This window comes from Triplophysa dalaica, chromosome 1 (assembly GCF_015846415.1).
Source record: "Triplophysa dalaica isolate WHDGS20190420 chromosome 1, ASM1584641v1, whole genome shotgun sequence".
NCBI lineage: Eukaryota > Metazoa > Chordata > Actinopteri > Cypriniformes > Nemacheilidae > Triplophysa > Triplophysa dalaica.
In genome coordinates this window covers 29,712,042-29,734,894 of record NC_079542.1, presented here as the reverse complement: position 1 = coordinate 29,734,894, position 22,853 = coordinate 29,712,042, and the positions used below count along the sequence as shown (strand labels likewise).

Sequence of the window (22,853 nt, the reverse complement as noted above, 5' to 3'; positions counted from 1 at the left end):
CTGTTTGACTTTTTGAATTAGCCTAGTTCATGTAACATTTTTGTTATTTACATTCAGTAACATTAACCATTTTAGTTCGCAATTAAAATACCAAAGGGAAATATTTTCCCATTCATATGAATATCATGTGAATTTAATCACATACTCAAATTACTTTTGTTAAGCTTTTAATGAAAGTACGGTTTGGAATTTTACATATAAATAGTATTAAATTAAAAAGGACAAATTTAAACACATATTATAATAGACACATGTCTATGCATATAATGAGTAGCGTAACGTGTTTGTGCTTCGACTAAATAAGCCCCATCATGCAACACGACACATTTAGCATCGTTCCATGGTAGTAATAAAAATGCAGTAACATAGTTAACCACTAGGCTATATGAATGTTGAACCACAGTCAAAACGTTTGTCTCGACGGATTATATACAATTTTAATGTGAAGAAAAAATATATATAGTTTACATGTACAAAATCATATTTAAATATGAAATAAACTTTTAAGCAGTCGCTAAATAAATCAAGATTTTAATTCAAATATGTAAAATATTTGTAATGTTTAAACCTAAAGAGAACCTTGCTTTGATTTGAACCTTAGTTAAAATTTTGATTGTAAACACATTTTAATTTCTCTCTCTCCCCCTCTCTCTCTCCCCCTCTCTCTCTCTCCCTCGAGCACGCAGACATCACTAAACGCCCATTATTGGCCCCGACGACGCTCTTTCGTAGTCTGGAGAAATTCTCAAGACCGCATACGGCTAGAGAAACTATTCTATAAAACACCAAATGGAGTGACCAGAGTATAACAAAATTCCATGGACTCCAATCGTACAGGAGATAAAACGTAATATTTCAAAACTTCGTTAATGACATTTGTGCGAATCAAAATACTGATATTGCAGTATTTTAATGGTGAAATAACATCGACTGTACCGTGGACAATGCAACGAGAAAATAATTGGAATTCCTTGGGTGGTGTTCTCTGATCTTCTAATAACGACGGAAGAATTCGTCATTGGAACTATGAAGTGTAAATGATGTTTAATTCTTTCTCGGGTGGAAGACATTTTCAGTCATTTTCTAAGAACCTTGAGGATTTTGATTCTATACGGAGTGTACTTCTTTACAGGTTAGTATATATAGCCTTTATTTTGTGCAGCAAAGTGTGGATCTGTTAGTTTATAGTTTTTTTCAGCCACATAGTTGCATTTAATAATGGTGAGCTGCTTTTGCAAAGCGTGCCAGAGGGAATTTGATGGGATTTTGGACCGCTTGTGCATGGATCTTGCTGCTATAAAGACTATTTACTAACCGGCCGAATCTATGTCTTAGAGAAGTAGGCTACCATAGTTTCTTCTCAATATTAATAAGTAAGAAGTACTATAAATTAACTGGTAGAAGCTAAATGAATGTGAGGTGGCGCAGATGAGTCGTTTTCAGTCCTTCCATGCGGTGAGCGAAAGCTTCAGAGTTGTTATAGCAACGGTTCCATTGTACCAATCACTCTTTGAGAAACTCGTCACGTGACCTAAAGAAAGCCCCGTATGCAGACAAGATGGCAAAATGTCTCTCTGCCCAAAGGTAGAAATGTACAATTAAAATCCGCTTCAGATGGGAATAATGACAGCTAAGTGAGACAATATTCGTTAATGGCATCTAGACATTTTACAGAAGACGTCGGGACGCACTTACAGCCCGACTCGCGTGAAAATAAAGAAGAGAAAGGAGGACACGACGGCAGCGACGATGACTCTGTTGCATCAAGTTACAGTAACACAGGCTCAGGTTTCTCAGAGTAAGAAACGTCGACAAATAACGATTTTCTCAATTAGAATGTTTATTTTATTCTTTGCCGTGAACTTTTATGACATGACATTTTAGTCACTGTCAGATTTGCTGCATGTACGTTAGTAAAAGGGGTGTATGTTGATCCCGAGTTTGTAAGACGTTTCTAAACTTATTGTATGTTGCCCTCTCTCGTTCTTAGTGGAATTTCTGTTTCCAATTCAAAAAGTCAGCCATTAGAAATAATGATATACTACTAAATCACCATCTCTAGTGAAGTTATGGACGTGGTTGCCAAGAGCTAACCACCAAGGCCATGTGACTTAATTTAGAAAGGGGATAAACGTCTGTCTGGCTCCATTGGCATTTAGTTACGTTTTTTTTTTTTGTATGATGGAGGCTGTTCTGTTGGGTCCTTTGGCTTACTCCTGCTGCTGTGCAGTGTTTGGCGTGGAAACTTTTTAAATATTTTTTTGTCTTTTATATGGAGATCAAAATATAGACACTCACTACACATAGTATGACAGTTCAATAATAGAGGCCATTATGCTTGTCTTTTTTTATAAACGTGTAAATGAAACACTGCCAACTTAACAACATAACTAACCCAACCTACTCTGGTTATAGAAAAGTGTGTCATCCATGGTGACCAGCCAATTGTTAAAAGTGTTTTTGATCCTACCTAGCAGAACTTGAATGTGCTGTGATATCCTGTACTTTCTTTACAGCTATGTTTGTTTTGATTTTAAGAAAGAAAAGTCTTCATAAATCACTTTCAAAAATAAATTCCAGTTAGGGAAACTTTCCCCTTCACCTACACTTTCTCTTTTTTTTAGGATACTATACATATTTTAAATACTATCAGTAATATGAAACCATATTATTTGTATTAATAAATCATTTTTACTCTATAATATTTAATAAGAATTTTACTAAGGTGGCCCAAAATAGTTTGACAACTAAGCATCACAGCCACAACATATCACAAGCTACAATTTACGATGTTTTTCAAGCTAAAAAAATATATTTAAAAACGTAAATAGGTGAAGCAAAGAAAAAAAATCCTAAATAAAAGCAATGCTTTGATACTTTTAGTTTTTTAAAAAAATGGAATATTTCCATAAATGCGGAGAAGTACACCTTTACAAAATTCACTGTAACACTCTTTGAATGCAGAAATAGCTCAAAGAGATAGGCTCATGATTTGTTTCCATGTTTTAACATAATGTTATAGACTGCAATGACAAAGATATATTTTTGGGTGTGATATAAATGAATAAATACTGAAATTGTGGGATATTGTGTTAGTGGACGTTTAAATTACTTTTCTAAAACTCCCTGTTTTTTGGCTCAGTGACCTAGAGCCAGAATGGCTAGATGATGTCCAGAAGAATGGTGAACTCTTTTATCTTGAGCTGAGTGAAGGAGAGGAAGAAGCTCTATTGGGCCAGGTGACCGCCAGTCAGTCCGCTGCCACTAATCACGTACGTTTCAGTGAAAAAGAGGTGGAGATTATCACAGACAGTGGTAAAAAGCAAGCGGACTCAAGCAATAAATCCGAAGCAAAGTTCAAGAAATTTGCCAAAATTCTGAGACGAAGGCAATCATCTAAAAAAAAAGCAGTGAATAGAAAAGAGGGAGGAGCTCCCCAATGCCCCACATCCATCCTTAAAAATCAAGCAGGCCAGCGGCCTGGGGTGGTGGTACATAAGCAGCGTCAGAAGGACGTGTATGTGTATCTGAACCCTAAACGACTATGCAGCTCTTCGCACCCACCCCCAGAGAGAGGGGGTCTTTTGGATACCTTGCTGGGTTTGGTGCATCGGCCAGGAGGATATGCAGGGAAGAGGGGAGAAAAACTCACTATACATGCATTGGTCCCTCACAGTCCTGCCAGCAAGTGTGCTGACATTCTAATCGGTAAGCATGACAGACAAGGATGTTGATTTTTTTTTTATGTAGAGATGCTTTGAACATCCCCATTTTGGCTACAGCCCTCAATGACCTTTAAGAGGAGTTTTGAAGAAAAGTGTGTTATGAGTTTTTTACAAACTATTTTGCTCAACCCACTACAAAAACTAATAGACCACCTTGCACTTCATCATAGCATCACTTACAGAACATTCTCTTCTGGAAACTTATGGCGCTTTTCACTGCATGGTACCGTCAGGTTTGGTACGACTAATTTCACTTCGGCTCAGTTTGCTTATCCACAGCAGTTTAGTACTGCTACAAAGTGGGTGGGGATTATACACTTATAAAAGTAGCAGGTACTAGGTACTGTACTCAGTGGAAAACCCACCAAAAGTAAGTTGTACAGCGCCATACCATGCAGTACTATGCAGTGGAAAAGCGCCATTACTGTAACTGTAACTTATTAAAATTGAGGGTTGTTGCCGTGCATGTCCTAAATGTTCCGTTATACAACTGGCTGTTAAACAAAGCCAGTTTTACAGGACATTTGCAAGTAAAATCAATACAATACAGCTGGTTTCCTGGTTTAACTGTATTAGCAGTCAAGTGGGTTTTTTGTTCATGTACTTAAATGAAATTCAAGGGAAACCCACAGTTGCTTTCTTCCACCAGAAAGACCAAATTCCAAAAGAATTACACTGTGAAAGTCTTTGGCCACCAGCTTTTACGACTGTTTCCCAAACCTCGTCCATACTAAAGCAATTAGAATGCTTAGAAAACTTGCACCATGCAAAGATAAGACTATGCAGATCTACCAAAGGAAGGTGCAGGGTGGATGGCTTTGGTAGGGAGGGTTTATATCTTTGTAGAAATATAATATTACCTAAGTGATTTGCCCAGCGCACTGAAGAATCCTATACTCCTCTTTGTAAGTTACTAACATATTCATGATCTGTGAGCAGAATTGTTGTCTTTTTTTGTAGGTGATGTCCTGGTTGCTGTAGACGATGTGGATGTTACCTCAGAAAACATTGAGAGAGTTCTGTCTTGTATACCTGGCCCCACACAGGTAGTTGTTTCTCTGTATTTGTATACAGTAGCTATGAACCACACTATATGTAATAGACGATATCATGTACAGTATGTTCTTTTTGAGACTATCACTTTAAAGTCATAGAAATGTTGAAAGGCTTGAAATCAAATCATCAACTTTTTTTTCTCATCCGAGAATCAGTTAAAATGTAAATTAAAGATATTTATTCATAGCGGTTTTGGACATAAATGGAATTGTGTCAGCTAAAGTGATTGTTGCCCCCCCAAAAAAAAATTGTCATCATTTATTCACCCTCATGTCATTTAAATCTTTGTATGACTTATAAAACATAAAGAGGATATTTAAAGAAATGTCTTGCATCCAAACATTGGAAGTCAATATTGGTGGTGTTATTTAGTTATCTACATTCTTACAAATGCGATTGAGCGCCAAGAGAGTCAAAGGGCAAACTTACTAACCTGAGTTCACTTTCACGTCTTCTTCCTACGAAATGAAACGGACCAATAAACATAAATTTATGTAAAAATTCCCATATTAGCAAGGGTCCAAGTAAAAGTAGTCCGTTTTATGAACGTTAACAGCTGGGAAACGAAACGGATGAGACGCAGTATATTAGAGCCATATATCTGTATATAGCGCTCTTAAAGGGGCAGCAGCATAATAAGGATCTCTGTTTATAATGTTCAACGTAAACAAAGGATGGGCCCAAAACAATCACTCATATTAAATATAAACACAAGCGGTTTCTGCAAATCTCATATTAATCTTGAGTATCTATAGAGTAGTATTGCATACTTCGGATCTTCAAAGAGTATTTAGTTTGATCACATTTTTAAAAGATATATACAGATGTATGATTATTTCCGAAATCATACGGCTTGTGCGGTGGGAAGGGGTACAGAACACAGACATCAGTTTCACTCACTGCATGCGGTTCATGTCTGGCATCTTTTAGCGCTGGGACGACTCCATATATCAGTTTCAAAGATCTCCAAATCCTGCTTTATATCCACCGTTAATATAACATTCATCACCCAAATGCAGCGAACAAACAAACACAATTGACAAGTTGACCATGTTAAGCATGAGAAGAGAGCGCGTTTAACAATGTAAGGAGTTCAGAATGCATGACACAGTGTTGCAGCACCCCTTTAAGATAAAGAAAGAAGTAGTAGCAATAATATAGTTGTTAAACCTGTTAAACGACGGGTCCGTAGAGCTTAATAGGCTAAATATGTTCTTTAAATACAGTACACTTTACACTTTTTGTTGAATAAGAGTTTATGTATAAGCAATAAAATCAATTATCATTATATCTTCTAAATCAAACTAGACTAAACGTTAATGCTCTGGCACTGGCAGATAGCTTTGGTTTTGTATTTAATTTGATCACATTAAAGGTACAGTTTGTAGAAATCGCGACTAGAGGGGCAGTTTAACAATCATAGGTAGTTTATATGGGTAGAGTAAGGTTAGGGTGTGGGTTAGGGTAAACGTTTCGTAGGACTTGAAACATCGAGGATTTAGTGGAATCCAACAAGCCACGTCCATGGATCTGACTCGAAACATCAAGGATTTAGTGAGAGCAGACGGACCGGCGGTACAAACTACCTCTGCATCTGTCTACGACAGGGTCACGCGGTTGCTACGTCAGTAAAGGCGGTAACAAAGGGTAATGTGGATATGACGCCATTGACAGGTAAACGGCCCCGGTCCACTGTTTAGAATGGAGATTTTCTCAGGATTTAAAAGCAGTTGGAAACATTTGAGTATATAATATTGGATATTGGATAAATATATAATATTGGCCTGGTGGTTTTTGGATATTTTACTGCAAAATTCTTACAAACTGTACCTTTAATGTTTAAGTTGAGATTTACAGGAAATATTTAGTTAAAACTGTTAATGCTACTATGTCACAGGAAGTACAAGATTTGTTTAAAGTGTTTGCAAACCAGGTCTGTGTCGGTGGCAGTTCAGTTGAAGTACCACTTCAGTGGTAATGGACAAATCAACTGCAGTGCTGAGTTGGTTGGGAAATATATATTATTTATATGAATTATATGTATATTATTATATTTCCGTGTAGCAACCATATGACGAGTGTAAGATAAATATGGACCTTATTTAAATACTTGAAATTCAAATAGGATATCTGAAATAAATGAGGATGAAACATCCGTCAATGGGCCTGTTGTAGGGCTGCAACAACGAATCGATTAAATCGATAAAAATCGATTACTAATTGGCAACGAATTTCATAATCGATTCGTTGTGTGGCGTGACAAGGAGACGTTTGATTATAAAAAGACTCTATTTGAGCGCAGAGCGGAGTGAACACACTCGGTCTCTCTCGCGCACTGATGCTAGCAGAGTTCGGCGCCTCATAGACAGGGCGGAGCAAAAAAAAAAAACGAGGAAAGATACATGGCGGAGGCAGAGAAATCCGCGCGACCCAAGTCATCCAAGGTGCGGGAGCATTTCACACTAAATAAACAGAAAAAGTGTGTTAACTGGAAAATATGCTAAAGCGACATGGCACGGGAGCACGACGGCAATGATCCAGCACCTGAAATGCAAACATGTTGGACTCTTTGATGAGGAGGAAGGGAGTTCAACAGCAGGTTAAGTCATTACGGAATCGTACTTTTGTTCCGTTTTGAAGTGAAGAACGTAATGTTCCTGGTGCTGGTGTTTACTCGTTATCCAGTTTGACAAGTTAGCGTTAGCTCGTTAATAACAGTATTGAAGTAGTATAGTTAAAGTATAGTTACTTTGCACTTTGCATTGCAAGACTAAAGACACGTTTTTATTCAAAAAAAGATTTTCTTGGTAATTTTCTCTCGTTTCCAGTCCAAATATCTAAAAAATCTTAAATCAAGATTACTAGACAAGATAAATGGCATGAGAAAATTAGGTGATGCTTAAAACTTCTGCTTGAGATTATATCTCATTAAGATTATTTTTCCTACCCCATTGGCGAATAATTTTGCTTGTTTTAAGCAAACAATCACTTCATTTTGAGGTGTTTTTTCAGAAAACAAAACATAATTTCTTATGCTATTTCATGTGTCTAGTAAATGTATCTTGATTTAAGATTTTTTTGATATAGGGACTGACAACAGGACAAAACTGTCCTGTGAGAGTTTGTGCATCTGCTAGTGTGTGCGTCTGCAGTGTAGTTTAGAGAACAAGTTCTGACATTCAAACAAATCCTGCTAAATTTTCTGATTTGAATTGTTCTTTATTTTTTATAAATTATTAATTGTTCTAGCAGCTCAGGTGGCAGTTTATTTAAAAACAAATATTTTGCAAACATGTGTTTGTGTTTTGTGTTAGTCAAACACTATTATTTTATTTTATTATTATATTTATTATTATTACAGCTCAGGGATGATCAAGGAGCAACATGTTTGTGCATTTTCGGAAGATTTTAGTTCTGTTTTGAATAGAGGGTTGAAAATGAATGCTTTTCTTGTTTTGGGTTTTTATCCGATTCATCGATTAATCGAAAAAATTAATCAACCGATTAATCGATTGTTAAAATAATCGTTAGTTGCAGCCCTAGCCTGTTGCAGAAACAGCTTAGACTTGTCCTAGATGTTAGTCATCTATTTTTTTCTTCAAGACTAGTCATACCTTCTTTAAATCAGTTCCATTTGAAACAAACTGTTTAAACCTACCTTGGCTTTCCTATTCAAATTGCTATAAAAACATTACCTTTCCTACTCGTTTGTGGAAAACTTACATGTTGACATTGTCCAGATAAAAATGATTACAGCTTCAATACATGCGTGTTCAGAAGATGTACACTGCAGCGCAAACTTATAGATGTCTCGTATGCAACCGCGGCAAAACCTGGGTCATAACCCGTTTTGATTGTACGAAACTGTCAATTTCAGGACAAGATCCTTTGCAGAACCCGCAGAATTGGTTTTGACGTGCAGTCCGGCGCTCAAATGCATGAACGGAATCGATGCCAATAGTTTCTGTGTTAATGTAAAATATTTTAAAAGAAACCATCGACAACTGGAAAGGCTACAAATAGCAATCCAGTTTGCAACAGTGACATGCACTACCACCGATGGCAGCTCACCACCGTCATGGCACTTGACCACCGCGGTGGTGTTGTTGTCACAGCCCCCGGCACAGTCCTATTGCAAACCAAATCTTATTGCACCTTTGTTCATAGCAATACTTTTAAAATAAAAGTGCACAATACTCTACTTTTGAATTCATCAGTGAATTTTATGCGATTCATTTATGTGATTAAAAATCATTTAATCGTTGACCAGCACTAAATTATAATCTATGAATTAGAACAGGCCTACCCTAACGTTTGTCTTAAGTCTCAAAAGGTAAGAGATGTTTTTACATGTATTTGGTGAATTTTATTTTGATGTAAGGATGATCAGGTATGCCTTATTTGTACATGCGTCTCTCCGTACGGCGCGAGTTGGGCAGTTTGAGGGACAGTTGCCAGTCTCCCTTTTTAATTTCCATTTCTAGAGCTCTTCCCTTCTAAGTGAGTTCGGCACTTGGGTGCGATTGATATTCATCCAAAGTTTCAGTCTAAGAAGCTGAAGTTTACAGATGATATTTAAATATTATTGTAGAAACCAATCAATTCACATCGTAATACATTAATATGTCACCAGGAACCGCATGGATTACTTTTGTAATGCTTGTATCTGCTTTTTGAATTTTTTTTCACGAAAGCTGTTAATAACACTTTTTGAATTTTTGAGCTCTTATAACTCGCATCAATCAGGTCCTGCACTTTTTCTCTCTTAATAACTCTTTTAACATCAGTCCCGCACTTTGTTTTCTCAATCCTGCATATTTTAAAAACCGAGACAGGCAAGCGCTTTGCTTCGGATGGACACGCATCCTTTTTATTAGGAAAGACTTAGGAAGGTGCACCTCTCAGAAAATGTAAACAACTAAAGATCATTTTAGATGTTTAATTACAACTTGGAGCATTGGGATCGCGAGACGAGAGCAATGTTTTATTTTTTATGAAAATCTCAAATTCGACCGCAATACATATTTTTCACTTTTCCTCGTAGCTCCAAATTATTGTCATGTGATTGGCTAATGCTCCATAGGTGTCTTGGGGTGCACTTGAAAACTTGTGCAGGCCAAAAGACTGAAGAAAATAACTATTCCGAGTTTCCAGGTCTGTCACATTTACCGAAGGCTTTAATGTTGAATGTTTCAAGCATTTTGAGACTTATAGGAAGGTTATAAGTAGTACTTGGCTTGCTGGGGCTATTGCTTAGGGCTAGGTATTTGTTTCCTTGCCCAAAGTATACAACTTGAAGTATTTATCTATCGTCGTAGTGGTATGGGACCTCAAAACATGTGGTTTGTTGATGAAAAGATGTTTTTTTTTAAGCAATCTGGTCAACAAAGCCATAGCATCAAATATTTTATTACAAGCACCACAGAAACACTCCTGAGAAAGCACTACGTTATGAGATTCTGAATTGATACTAAATTTTGATGTCCTTAGCATTTTGTTATTTATTTATTTATTTTGGTACCTAAACGCTGCTTATTTCTGAATATGCCTTTTGTTTGATCGCTTTTCAGGCTGGTTTCAGTATGGAATGTTGAAATTATAGAGTTCTTTCATCCCAGCCTTGATGGTGGTTATGGCAAAGCTTGTTTTTGGAGACCACAGGAAAAGTGCTATTACTCTGTGGAGAAGAGAACGGGAGAAAATGATTAAAGGACAAGAACCGATAGCAAATTACACCATATAAAACAGGACAGGCAAGTGGTATTATGATATCAGGGTAGAGGAACTCTACCCTACATGCACTAGGGAGGTTTAGTGACACTTGCCAAGACTTAAAAAATGAGCATTGCATTGACCACAGACAGTTTTATAAAATTATAAGGTAAGTGTTGCCTGACTGTTGACTTTCAATGAGTCAGCCATTTGAGCTCCTTCACCACAGGAAAGAAACATCATGTCCACTGGCAGCACCTTTTCACGGAGACATTACCGTTAACACTCAAGAACTTAAAGGAACACAGAATTTTAACCATTGTCTAGAAGATGAAGTGTGAAACTCATAGGTCATGGGGCACTGCGGCGTATAACGTGTGTGAAATTCGAATCTGAGGTCATTTTATTTCGACACATCCTTTAATAACAGACCTCTATTCTTTTCCTGTTTGCTTGTTGCATCGCATACGCCTGACACCAGCTCACTTCTTCAGCACAGCTGCTTTCGGTCAGAATAACATATGGGTTTGTGGTCCATTCTGCATGTTAAATAGGCAAGTGGGAGTGGGTTAGCTGCTTTCTGTGTTTCTGTTAATGCACAAATTTGTGCTTTTGCTCTTAAACAGAAGGGTCTTGGAGTGTCCTTCATCTGATTTGTGTATGGGAAAGATTTGTTTTTGAAGTGGTTCTAGGCTTCATTTGCAGCTAGATGTTTTGGTAACTGTTGTAAGAATAAATACTTGTAATCCTATATTTGTGTGTTTTGAGAGTTATATGACAAATATGTTGACCGGTATTTTATGTCGGTTTCTAGTTCTATTGGAAATCCAGTTGCTTTCTTTTATCTTCATGCTAAATGCATTCAAACAGCTATAATCTCATGGGAAAGGTAGGGAGTATTTAAAGATTTAAAGATTGAAAGAATTCTGTCAACATTTACTTACCCTCAGGTTGTTTTAAACCGGTTTAAGTGTCTTTGTTTCAAATGACCAAAGAGAAAGTTATTTGGAAGAATTTCAGTAATTTACAATTCTGGATTATCATTCTCTACAATAGTAGGAAAAGGTATCTTTTTTGTTTTGTTGAACACAAAATTAGATTTTTTTGAAGAATTAAGGAAAACGAACGGTTCTAGAGCACCTTTGATGTTTATTTTTTCCTACTATGGTAGTCAATGATGTTCTGGAATTGAAAATTACAAACATTCTTCCAAATATCTTTCTCTGTGTTATTCAGAACAATGTTATTTAGACAGGTCTGAGATTACATGTGAGTAAATGGAAAATGGACAGAATTTTGGCTTTTAGGTGAACTATCCCTTTAATAGCTTGCAAGAGGGTGGATGTTCAAAGGGTGCTGTATGGAATTTTTTCGAGGCATCTAGCGGTGAGGTTGCACATTAATACCAACTGCTATCTCCACCCCTCCACGGAGGCCAAGAGAGGATGTGGTGATACTTTTGCTTCTTTCCCCAATAAGGAGAATAAGACTCCGCTATTAAAAGGTGGGGACCCATCAGATCTTAATAAGTAAGAAAATATAAGACTTCAATATGGAAGGTTATTATTCACTTCTGAAGACATGGTTATGTGCATGTTACCTTTCTGTCAATAGATCCTCCAAAAAACTACACACTGGTCCTTTAAGGGTCATGTTTGTAAAACATCTTTGTCATGAAAACTTTTCCCTTGCATAGCCAAACATTTTCAGCATCCATCTACACAGTTTTATCCATAATAAAATAAGATTAAAAATCGTATTTTGTTCATTCATATATTTACAGCTCCGTCCACATCAAAACAATCACTGACAACCTCTCATATTTTGTTCTGTACATATTATATTTTGTTGTGTTTAGTTCATAAGCAAAAAGCAAATGGGACAGTTCATGTGTTTACATGCAGATCAAAATTCTAATATTAAAATGAATGAGCAAATTGTTAAAACAGACTTTTAAGCATCAAAGTAGAAAGAGGAATTAGAAGAAGACGTGTGTTTTAAGGCTTTTACTCCTTCACATTGCCCTGTGATGATCATTAGACAATGCGAAATCTTGATATTGACCATCCAGATCTTTACTGAGCTCAAATTTTTGGTTAAAAGTTCTCAACATCTTGTGAGATATGTTTTATGAAAAATACAATAATGTCTGTTTCTTCCTGATATTAATTTTAGATTTGTTCTTTCTCAGGTGAGATTAACTTTGGAGACACTGGGACCTGTCGAACGGTGTGTGCACTCTAGACTTAAGCCATCTCCTCCGGTCAGCCAGCTGGTCAGACTGCTGTGGGGGGAGGACACAGTAGAGCTCGAGATGTCTATAGCACATATACCTCACATAGTGATGTACCTGTCACTCAAACTGGACTCCGAGTCGCCACAGGAAGAGGTCAGTCGGTGTGTGACACTGGCGCTTGTCTTATTTACTTCTAATCAAAGCTGCGGTGTCTGACTTCCTCTGTAGAGCCTTCACATACAACATATTGTGTAGACTTTAAGAGGGTCAGATACTTTTAGTATTCTCAGCAAATTGGCGCATATGATCCGGTTTTTGCTGTCGTTGCGTGCAACTGGTTGCGTGGAACTGATGTGAAATTAGACTTCATTGTCAACAATCGACAATATGTTTACACTTTCCGGATCATACCCTATCTCCTATCCAGTGCACTATGCTACATTCACCATGTAGGACATAATAAATGTGCGAACAAGTGGCTGATATGACACGCCACTTCAGTATCTTTCTTATTAAAAGGGCCGGGAATCCTCATTTCTAAATCTAAAGCGTATTTGATCGGACAGCAACTTTAAGAAGGGGCTGAAGTGTACCATGATATCACGGAATTTCTAGATTTTTTTGAGCGCATGTGCGAGACTGTCAGATTTGACACTCATCTTCTAAATGCGAATTTTGTGGCTCTTAGGAGGATATCAGTTTATTTATGTCCTTATTGCATATTTTTAAAAGACACAGTCTTTTGCTGTTTTAGAGGCTTTGATTATGTTTTGGGGGTGTTTAACAATGGATGTTCATGTTTCTAGTTTCAGAAAACACTTTATATTTCACATATTTCAAGTCTATTGTTCACCGCTGTCCCTCTTCTCAGAAAACTACCGGATTTCTTCCGGTCTAAATAAAGTCCCTCCTTCCGAAACGCTCTGATTGGTAAAGCTGACCAGGTCTGCCGTGATTGGATCCCTGCTTAAAGTGTCTTTATATGCCGCGGCACTACGTTATCATAATTTTTCTATATAAATGCCCTAAATGGAGGTGTTTGGATGTTTGCGTGTGTCTCGCGCATGAGCGGTTATGTTAAATATTTCTTCCCCATTGCAATGGGAGCGTGCACCTCGCGACTGAACAGCAACAGAAGTGTAGCACTTGCAAGTTCGCATTACGTTAGATTAAATATACTCACGAACAAACTTTTTCAAAAAACGATCGTGTTTCCCTTATATCTGCTCAATACAAGCATAAAATATGATGTGTATTTAGTTTGAACTGTTTCTCTATATGCTATGATGAGGTCAGTACGGAGAATTGACAGTGTGATGCGATCGTTATCCTCCCACATATCTAATTAAAGCCTTAGTTTTATGATTAAAAAATATAATTTCTTATAAAACACAACAGACATCACAATCATGATTTAACGGTACAATTGTTAATATTCTGCTCTTCTGAATTAAAGCTCTTCTGATTTTGTTTTCTACTATTCAACTAATAATTTCTGGGTGGATGGAACTTTCACTTTTTCTCTTCAACTTCATATCGCTTTACTACATTTTAAAGATAAAATAATTTTTTAGCCGTTGAGAAAATGCAAAAGATGAAAAGGAAAAATGTCAAGGGCTGTTGCCACTTCATCCTTTAATAAGATTTCACCATCCTGAAGAGTTTCCCCTATTAAATCAGTCAGTGCTGAGCTGCCAGGAAGGAACATGAATTGCTCTGCTGTGTATAACAGCCAGACGGTATTTATAGCACCATCAGTTTGACCTCTGGAAACTCTGTCGCTCTGTCTGACTAAATAATTCACAACCAAAAACCCATCAGAATGCAGCGTTTTTAAGGGCTTTGAGAAGTAGCTTTAAATGCTTGCAATTGCTAAATTCATAAGTGGGGGATTGAAAAGCACTTATAGAGAAAAGCTCAATATGAGTTTGAGTGTTTGTGATGTGTTTTTACACACTTCAACTTTAAACCAAAGGCCACAACAACACGGCAATGTTTCTCCCACTTAAAGAGAGTGAGAAATATGCTTTATGAATATTGTGAGTTTGTGAGAACCTTTTACAGGAATCTCATTTCTCACACAGACACAAGTGCACATGCTCTGAAAGCATTTTCGAATGAAAGTATTCCTGACGGCATTCAGTCCGGTGTCATTCCCCTCGCCATAGTAAGAATGTGCGATCTCTAACTAGTATTGACGTTTGGTTGTTACACTTCGATCGATCTGCATGTTTTTAACTGATGAAGAGAAGTTGACGCCATTGTTACTGTTTATTGCTAAAAGCCAAAGTTTATGAATGGGGCACAACAGCCTGAGAAGCGGAAACCAATCACGACAGACCTGGTCAGCTTTACCAATTGCATTTGTTGTGGTTTGGACGGGAAAATGTGGTGAAGATACGATATAATAAAAATGAATAAGCGAGTTAGTGACCCTAAACGTACAAACTTTTATTAGCTGGGAAATTTAAGTTGCCAATTAATTTTTTTTTGTTTTATTCGACTTTTAATTTTGTGCATATGTTGTGAATTCCCAGTTTGTTTTAATCAAAATGGGGGTTTATTCCCTTTTTTAACTACATTGCTTTTCTATTTTCTTATAGCAGGAGATCTTGTACCAGTATCCGGTGTCAGAGGCATCGGCCCAGCTGAAAGCAGTGAGAGGGATTTTTCTGACACTCTGTGACATGCTGGAAAATGTCACAGGTGGACAAATAGTCAGGTGAGAACAACTACCAAATCTACCTCTAAAAGAAATATTCTGCAACAACATGAATTCTGAGTTATCTCTTCTCCTCCCTATAGTTCCTCACTGTTGCTTCGTAAACAGTTGGTTCACGTGGGTTACTGGAAAGAAGGATCCAATCTACTGGTTTTAGGTGTGCCAGCCAGCAGGTAATCCTGAAATTGGGAATGAAACAGGCTAAACTGGGCCAGAAAATCTGGTTGAAACAGAAAGTTGGGCAGTCCATGTCTGACGTGTCTGCTGCTGTCCAATTTGTTTGATCCAGTCTCTTTTTATGAATTATTCTTTGAACCATGTTTTTCACAGAACAGTCTTTCGTTAAACAAAAAAATCACTTATAATATCTGGCATTGGACATTCAATCAGAAAATGTTTGTTGCTTTGTATCAGCATGCAAACATATTTTATATCAAGTAGTTTTAGCTTTTGTTTACATCTACGTTTTGCAGGGTTCCTCTGCTGTACCTGCAGAATGTGATAGAGGGAGTTGTCCGAACACTGAAGGTCATGTATGGCTCCCTTGACAGGTGGGTCGTAGAGCATTTATTCAATGTGCCACAATTATATGCATTGAGATTAGTTTTATCGATATTCCTCCTCCCTAATAATTCATTATCAATATGAATAATAATCATTACTGTTATGCCCAAAATTGTAAATACAGTGATGTGATGTATAATTTAATTGTAAAGTCTTACACCTTGTCTACACCAGATGTTCTAATGGGATTGTCGCTTCGCACCGTGCAGCATCAAGTGTGGATAAATTGTAAAATTATAATGGGTTCTTATGCGTTCCATTTACATTACATTTACATTTATGCATTTGGCAGACGCTTTTATCCAAAGCGACTTACCTTGGGTTTGTTAACGCAATGCTCTTACCACTGAGCTACAGGAGAGCGTTCCATTGTCTTTTTTGCGGCGCATCTGATGTAGACACAGTGTTAATGGCAAAAAAATATATAATAATTTATTTTGAAGTTAAAAACGACATGCATTTTTCTTCATAAGATTCTAATTCTTTCACTCACTCTCTGTACTCAGTGCCTTTTGTGAGATGGAAAACGGATCTCGTCTGGATCACTTCTTCTGCCTGTTTTTTCAGCAGCTTATCCAGCCATCCCATTTGATTGACAGCTCTAGACCCCCCACTCCTGACATCTCAGGGACGCTCTTCTTAGACGGCTTACCAGCAGTTCGCTGGCTCACCTTACCAGCAGACATAAAGGTGTGATTACCAGATATAGTTATTGAGCTTTAAAATTCCATGACAAAAATGAAAACAAATTTTCTGTTCTGTTTGACCTTATTTAGGTTGAGGTGGACACTGTCCTCTCAGATTTTGAGTCCTCTGATTTTGGTGACATGGTAAGTCCATTTGAAATGTTTAGATTCTGAAATGTAAAAAGCACATCTTTAAATCTCAATTGAATTGAGAAGGACCAAAATGTGGCCTGTTGAACCATTCAAGTCAGTTCATTGATCTGTCTCTGTCTTTCATTGGCCAGTCTGAAGACTTCTATGGTATGAGGCGTCTATACGTTATTTTGGGCTCTTGTCTGTTCTACAAGGTAAGTCTCAAATGGAAATGTTTTTTTGATAACAAATCCCCCATATTACTGTGATAGTTTACCCAAAATGAAAATGCAGTCATCATTTATTCATCCACAAACAAAGATATTTTAAAGAAAGTTTGTAACCAAACAGCCTCTTCTATTGTATGGACACAAAACCAGTACAAGCGAATGGGTGACAGTTAACAACATTCTTTAAAATATCATCATTTGTGTTCTGCAGAAGAAAGAAAGACATACATATTTAAAACGACAAGAGGGTTATTAAATAATATAATACATTTCATTTTTAGGTGAACTATGAATTGAAAAAAACACAATTAATGCCACATAAATCTTAAAAATGATAATCCTGCCTCATTCAATGAATTTAGTATTTTTAAATAAATGTATTTATTAAAAAAATTAATGTATAAATTGCTATGAATGGAAGTAATAGCCAAATTAAGTAAAAATGCTTACGCAGGTGTTTTTAAAATTGACTTCGGAAAAAAGAGAAATGAGCACTAAAAACAAATTTGACTTTCTCTTGACATCGTCTGTTGGTTGATCGTCTATGTGATGTCACCCAGGGATATCTCATAGCAAATCACCTACCAAAGGAAGACCTACTGGATGTCTGTCTTTACTGTCAGCATTACTGTCTCCTGCCGCTGGCGTCAGAGGAGCGTGTGGGGCAGCTGGTGGTGTGGAGGGAGGTGTTTCCTCAACAGAGAGCACAGCCAAGTCCCGCCTGTAATCCAGGCCACTGCGAACCACATGGACGCTACTTCCTGCTCATAGTGGGCCTGGTGAGACATTGTTAAGCATTATGACACATGTGACTCGTCGTTTAGAACAGATGTAACATTTCAACATTTATTGTAAAACGTATGAAAGCCGTGTATCAAGCCCAGAACTTGGTAGATTCAAGGAAGACATTCTTTCATTTGTTGACACATACTTCACATCCATGGTAATTAATCAAAATTTGTCTCCAGCAACACTTTATGCAGTGTGTATTGCTGGAGAGCGGAGGCTGTGCCTCACCTGCTCTTGGATCTCCAGCTCCAGACTGCGTGTATGTGGACCAAGTCAAAGCCACGCTCCTTCAGCTAGAGAGTCTCGATGCAGGCATTGAGGAGCGTCTGTGTGCTCCACCCACACCCTGCTTGTCATGTGCCGATTGGTTCCTTCCTGCGGGTGGACGGGATCGACAAGATGCCGTTGGAAGCTCACCGATCCTTAACCGTTTGACAGCAGCCATCAAACCCCCATCTCCAGGGTCAATTGGTCGAAATCTGTTTGGGGAGATGGGGTCGGGTTTAAGAGGACGAAGACCAAGTCCACAAAGGAGTCTGTCTGATAGCGGGAGTGAAGGTCACATGGAAGGGCCGGGGCCCTTTACTTCAGGTTTGAGTCCTTTTGCCACACCGGACACGGTGCGGAGGACGCCCACTAGTGGCACGCGAAGAGACTCCCTTGGGTCGGGCGGGTCAGACGGCAGTGGAGGAAATGCTGGATTTTTCAAGGTGTTTGTCCTAGTGAATTATCATTTATTATATTATATTTTTCACTTATAATTAATTGTTATTAATTGCGATCTATTTTCCTAGTATTAACAGAAAACAAAAACTTTAAAGTTTTTCTTTTTGGGGGCATTTTTTGATCATGGGGGGGCACAACCTCAAAATTTCAGGCCACATTTTTATTTTGTATATAGGCGAATCTCACAGAATACATTCGGGTGAGACACAGTGGCGGCTCCAGACAATTTTGATTGGGGGGGCAATGGGGGGTCCTGGTCATTTCAAGGGGGTCTCATGAAAACCAAAAAAAATACAGTGGACACGGCTAATAACTGTATATTACTGCTACTAAACAAATAAAACGAGATCCATGCACACTTCAAAAAAATGAAGACAGGCAAAACAAAAAGCCGCATCTTTTGACAGAATATTCAAGCCACTGGTACTGTTTGAACCACGAGTATTTAAAACCCCTGGATGCTAGCTGCCCCTGCGATCCAAAAGAACGACATGGTTATGATTTTAATTTAGGCCGTCTTGGTTTCTCGGCTGGGCCATGGCTTAAATCCCCCGTTAAATCCATTCCATTTCAAATAACGTATGTGCAACATTAAGTGCAAAATGAAAATAAAAATTCAATTATATCAATTATATTATCAATTAACTCCCAAATGTAATTGATAGAATTGATTTTTTATTTTCATTTTGCACTTAATGTTGCACATGTTATTTGAAATGTATAATTAGATACACAATTGCATTGTCAATTTACATACTGCATTGCCATTTTGCATATTACATTGCAAATTGAATTTTGTAACACATATGCTTCCATATGCGAGTTGCTCCGGTCCCACCTCCTCATCCTCCAATTCCTCGGTGTCCTCTATTTCTAATTCTAGGATCAAGCAGGGCTCGCCCTCCACTGCAACGGGTATATATTCAGTCTTATTTCCGTCTGCTGTCATTTTGTTTTTAGGTATGAACAAGCAATCCTTTTTTAGCTTCAAGATATAAAGTGCGTTGCAGCACTTGCGGGCTCGCGGCAGCGCCTTGAACGCAATCACGCAAGGCGCAGCGGCAGTAACATTCATGGGGCGTCGCTGTGATTCTTATGTTTATATTTTTTTATATGTCGAATAAATTATGAATTATTATTATTCTGCGTAGTTTGAAGAGGACTATTGTTAAATCTTTATCCCGGATATATATATATATATTTTAATATATATTAAATATTTTTTAATCAGGAAGGGGGTGGGAGGTCAAATGGGGGATAAACCACCTGGCGCCGCCGGTGGTGAGACATAACCTTATATTTAGCAAAAAGTAAAACCTCATTTTAGGACCATTTTTTGTTTGCACCCAATGTGTATTGTGAACTTATTTTTATGGAAAACAGTACACCCTGTCAATCTTCTTCATCCTAAGAAGTAGTAAAATTGATATTTTATGTAAATAATAATAAAACATTCAAATATAAAGTATTTATTAATTCCAGTTGTATGTTGTACTGAATAAAAAATCTGAATTAAATCTACTTACAGTAAAAAAGTAACATCCAGACATAATTATTTTTATAAGCATAAGAATTGGTTGATAAAAGGAGATTTTTTGATTAAGTGTAAAATATAGCTTTGTATTTTATGAGATTTACCCATATTATATTGACATAAAACATTCTGTTGTCACATCTCACAAACCCAATTCAGTATGTATATAACCACTACAGTATTTGTTACATATGAATTATGACCGCGCTGTGTATTATTGAGCATGTGCTCTAAGTGCTTTCCAAAACCACATCTTGTATAGCAGTATCAAAATGTAGAACTGTAAATCAAAACCAATCATCAATCATCTGGGTTAAACTGGCTGAACGTGTCCAACAGAATGGACATCCTGGACCAGCATGTCTGGCTCATAAATTCTCACAGGTTAAAGCAGGAGACAGTAGCTGCTTTTTAAGATTAAGTCCACATGAAAATCCTTTTACAAAACCAAGTCGGACAAAGTTCAACCCAAGATGTATTTTTTGAAAAACGAACCAAATCTACCTCTTATATTCAGTAATGTTTTTTGTAGCTTTGTTTTTTGTTTGAGATTGAGGTCGTGTTTTGTCACACATTACTTTATCATTTTTGACAGCAAGTATCTGCCAGTGGACCGAGTTGCTTTTAACTTCAATATAACTTTGATACAGATTATACTATACATTGAAATGAATCATTCTTTAGTAAAATATTTAGTTTATCCTAAAACTATTGTATTCTTTATTAAACCTTTTCTTTTGGTGTGCAGATTCCACGTTTAAAGCATCCTAACCCCTTCTACCTCGGCTCCTTGAAGAAAAGTCTGACAGAGAGGGAAACAGAGGAAATGCACAAGGTTCTCAAGTGAGTTGCAAATATTCACTAGTGGCCCGTGAAATAACCGTTTAAATAGTGAACCGTAGCAGTAGCAGAGTGGTAATTGTAGTTCTGTTTAAAAATACTTAATGTTTAGCTTCATTCTAAATTAGTCAAGCAGCTAATTGTTATTGTAAAAATGATTGTTATACTGTATATCGCTGCTGTCCTTGTGAAACCTTGTATCTGAAAAGTGCTTGTTAACTTTGATTAAACGAGGGACAAGGTATTGGAAGGACAGCAACAATATAATAGTTTTCTTGTGTGGCTGTTAACAGACTTACAGCAGGTGCCGAAAACACGCTGTTCCACTATGTCTTGATGGAGACGGTGCAGGGCATCTTTATCGCACCAACACACAAAGAAGTACATCAGCTCAGCGGATCCATCCACCCTCAACTCATCCAGAACTTCTATCGCTGCTGTCTGTCTATACGGCACGTCTTCCAGCAAAGCCTCCCGACAAGGGTAACAACAGCTCTGCTAATGGAGTTTACAGTAATTTAAAGGATAGATTTAAATTACACAGAATTTATTTTGAAATATAATGAGCTTATTCTTTTTTTTTAAACATTTCAGCGTATGTGTAATGAGCAAATTGTATTTATCAACATAATAGTGTTCCATTCACTGGTAATGTTTCATGTCTTTAGTGTTAATAATTAAATTTCACTATAAAATTACTACAAATTTAGAAAATAAACTTTGCTTGAAGCATACCAAATAGAAGTAAAGGAGATTATGTTTTCAATCTTTATTATTATTGATAGATTTTTGTTAAATAAATAGCTACTACTGCAGATGATTTTTGTATTCACAGACATGTGTAAATGTGTGTGTTGCAGGATCGAAGAGGGTCAGAGCGGCCACAGAGCACTCGAGGTTTAGGTCCAGTCAAAGAACACGGTGTTTTGTTTCAATGTAAACCTGAAAGCTGGACGGATCAGAAGAAACCAGCGCCCATGATGACATACTGGGTTATAGGGTACGTAATAAACAACTTTTGACTCATAGCTATCTTGTGCTAGTTCCTGAAATTGCTTTTTAAATCATTAAACCAAAGAACAACTTGACTTTATAATGGAGACCTATTTTCTTTTTTGGTAAATGCATTGTTTAAGAATTGAATAAAACAAAACAGCATGTATCATTAATGGACCAGCAATATATTAAAAGTAAACTGTTTTCATTGTTTGTCATGTCTCTGAAATCTTAAATGCAACAAATAACTGCTTTATCGGAATCAAGCATGCATTCATTTACTCATTTATCAGCCTGTTTGCATTTTAAGCACCAATATGCTGTTCCAGACACATAGTGAAATACCTTCCCATAGTCCTCCTATCCATAAAAGCAAAAGCATAAATTAGTGTTGTTGTAAGATGCCAAGTCAAAGAAATACTGTTAGAAATATTTTCAATACAAGAATTGTGACCTTATTTACTGTTTGTGTTCCAGACGGATGCTTCTAGAACCAGTGCCTCAGGAGTTCTACGTGTGCTTCCATGATTCTGTCGCAGAGGTTCCAGTGGAGATGGCATTTAGACTGTCTTTCGGCTTGGCTTTGTGATGTTCCAGAATGCTAAATGTCATCTGTAACAATAGCATGTTCTGGTCTGGTACGGGAGGTGGTTGCACACTTTAAGGGAGATATTACAAGAAATTACTTTACATGTGCAAAATGGGATTTTTTTTCTGTTTAAGGCAAAAAGTGGCTGATTATGCAGCTGTCACAAAATCTGAACACAGAAAAATGTGTGGCAGTAGTTTTACACTACTGAGTTAATATTAAGCAGGCCAATAAATGCACCTGCAACGGTTAAAAGAAAACTCAACTTTAATACCTCACACAATGCTGGATTTCTTAAATGTTCACAAGAAGCTAC

The 22,853-nt window shown here is 37.2% G+C and overlaps 1 protein-coding gene across 3 annotated transcripts; it reads left to right on the top strand.

Annotated features, from left to right (window-relative positions):
- The first annotated feature begins 695 nt into the window (after positions 1-695).
- intu (inturned planar cell polarity protein) lies at positions 696-22,784 on the top strand. 3 transcript variants are annotated; one of them, XM_056758182.1, is made up of 16 exons: positions 696-1,132; positions 3,143-3,708; positions 4,686-4,771; positions 12,685-12,882; positions 15,333-15,451; positions 15,535-15,624; positions 15,925-16,002; positions 16,522-16,705; positions 16,792-16,845; positions 16,986-17,048; positions 17,624-17,842; positions 18,032-18,562; positions 20,861-20,955; positions 21,246-21,435; positions 21,813-21,952; positions 22,426-22,784. In XM_056758182.1, the coding sequence occupies exons 1-16, from the start codon at positions 1,038-1,040 to the stop codon at positions 22,535-22,537; spliced, it is 2,820 nt and encodes a 939-aa protein (XP_056614160.1). In that variant the 5' UTR covers positions 696-1,037; the 3' UTR covers positions 22,538-22,784. The 3 variants fall into 3 exon arrangements, with proteins under 3 accessions (XP_056614160.1, XP_056614151.1, XP_056614142.1); XM_056758173.1 differs by lacking the exon at positions 696-1,132 and adding an exon at positions 1,447-1,798 and having other exon boundaries at positions 15,336-15,451; XM_056758164.1 differs by lacking the exon at positions 696-1,132 and adding an exon at positions 1,447-1,798.
- Positions 22,785-22,853: the final 69 nt, after the last annotated feature.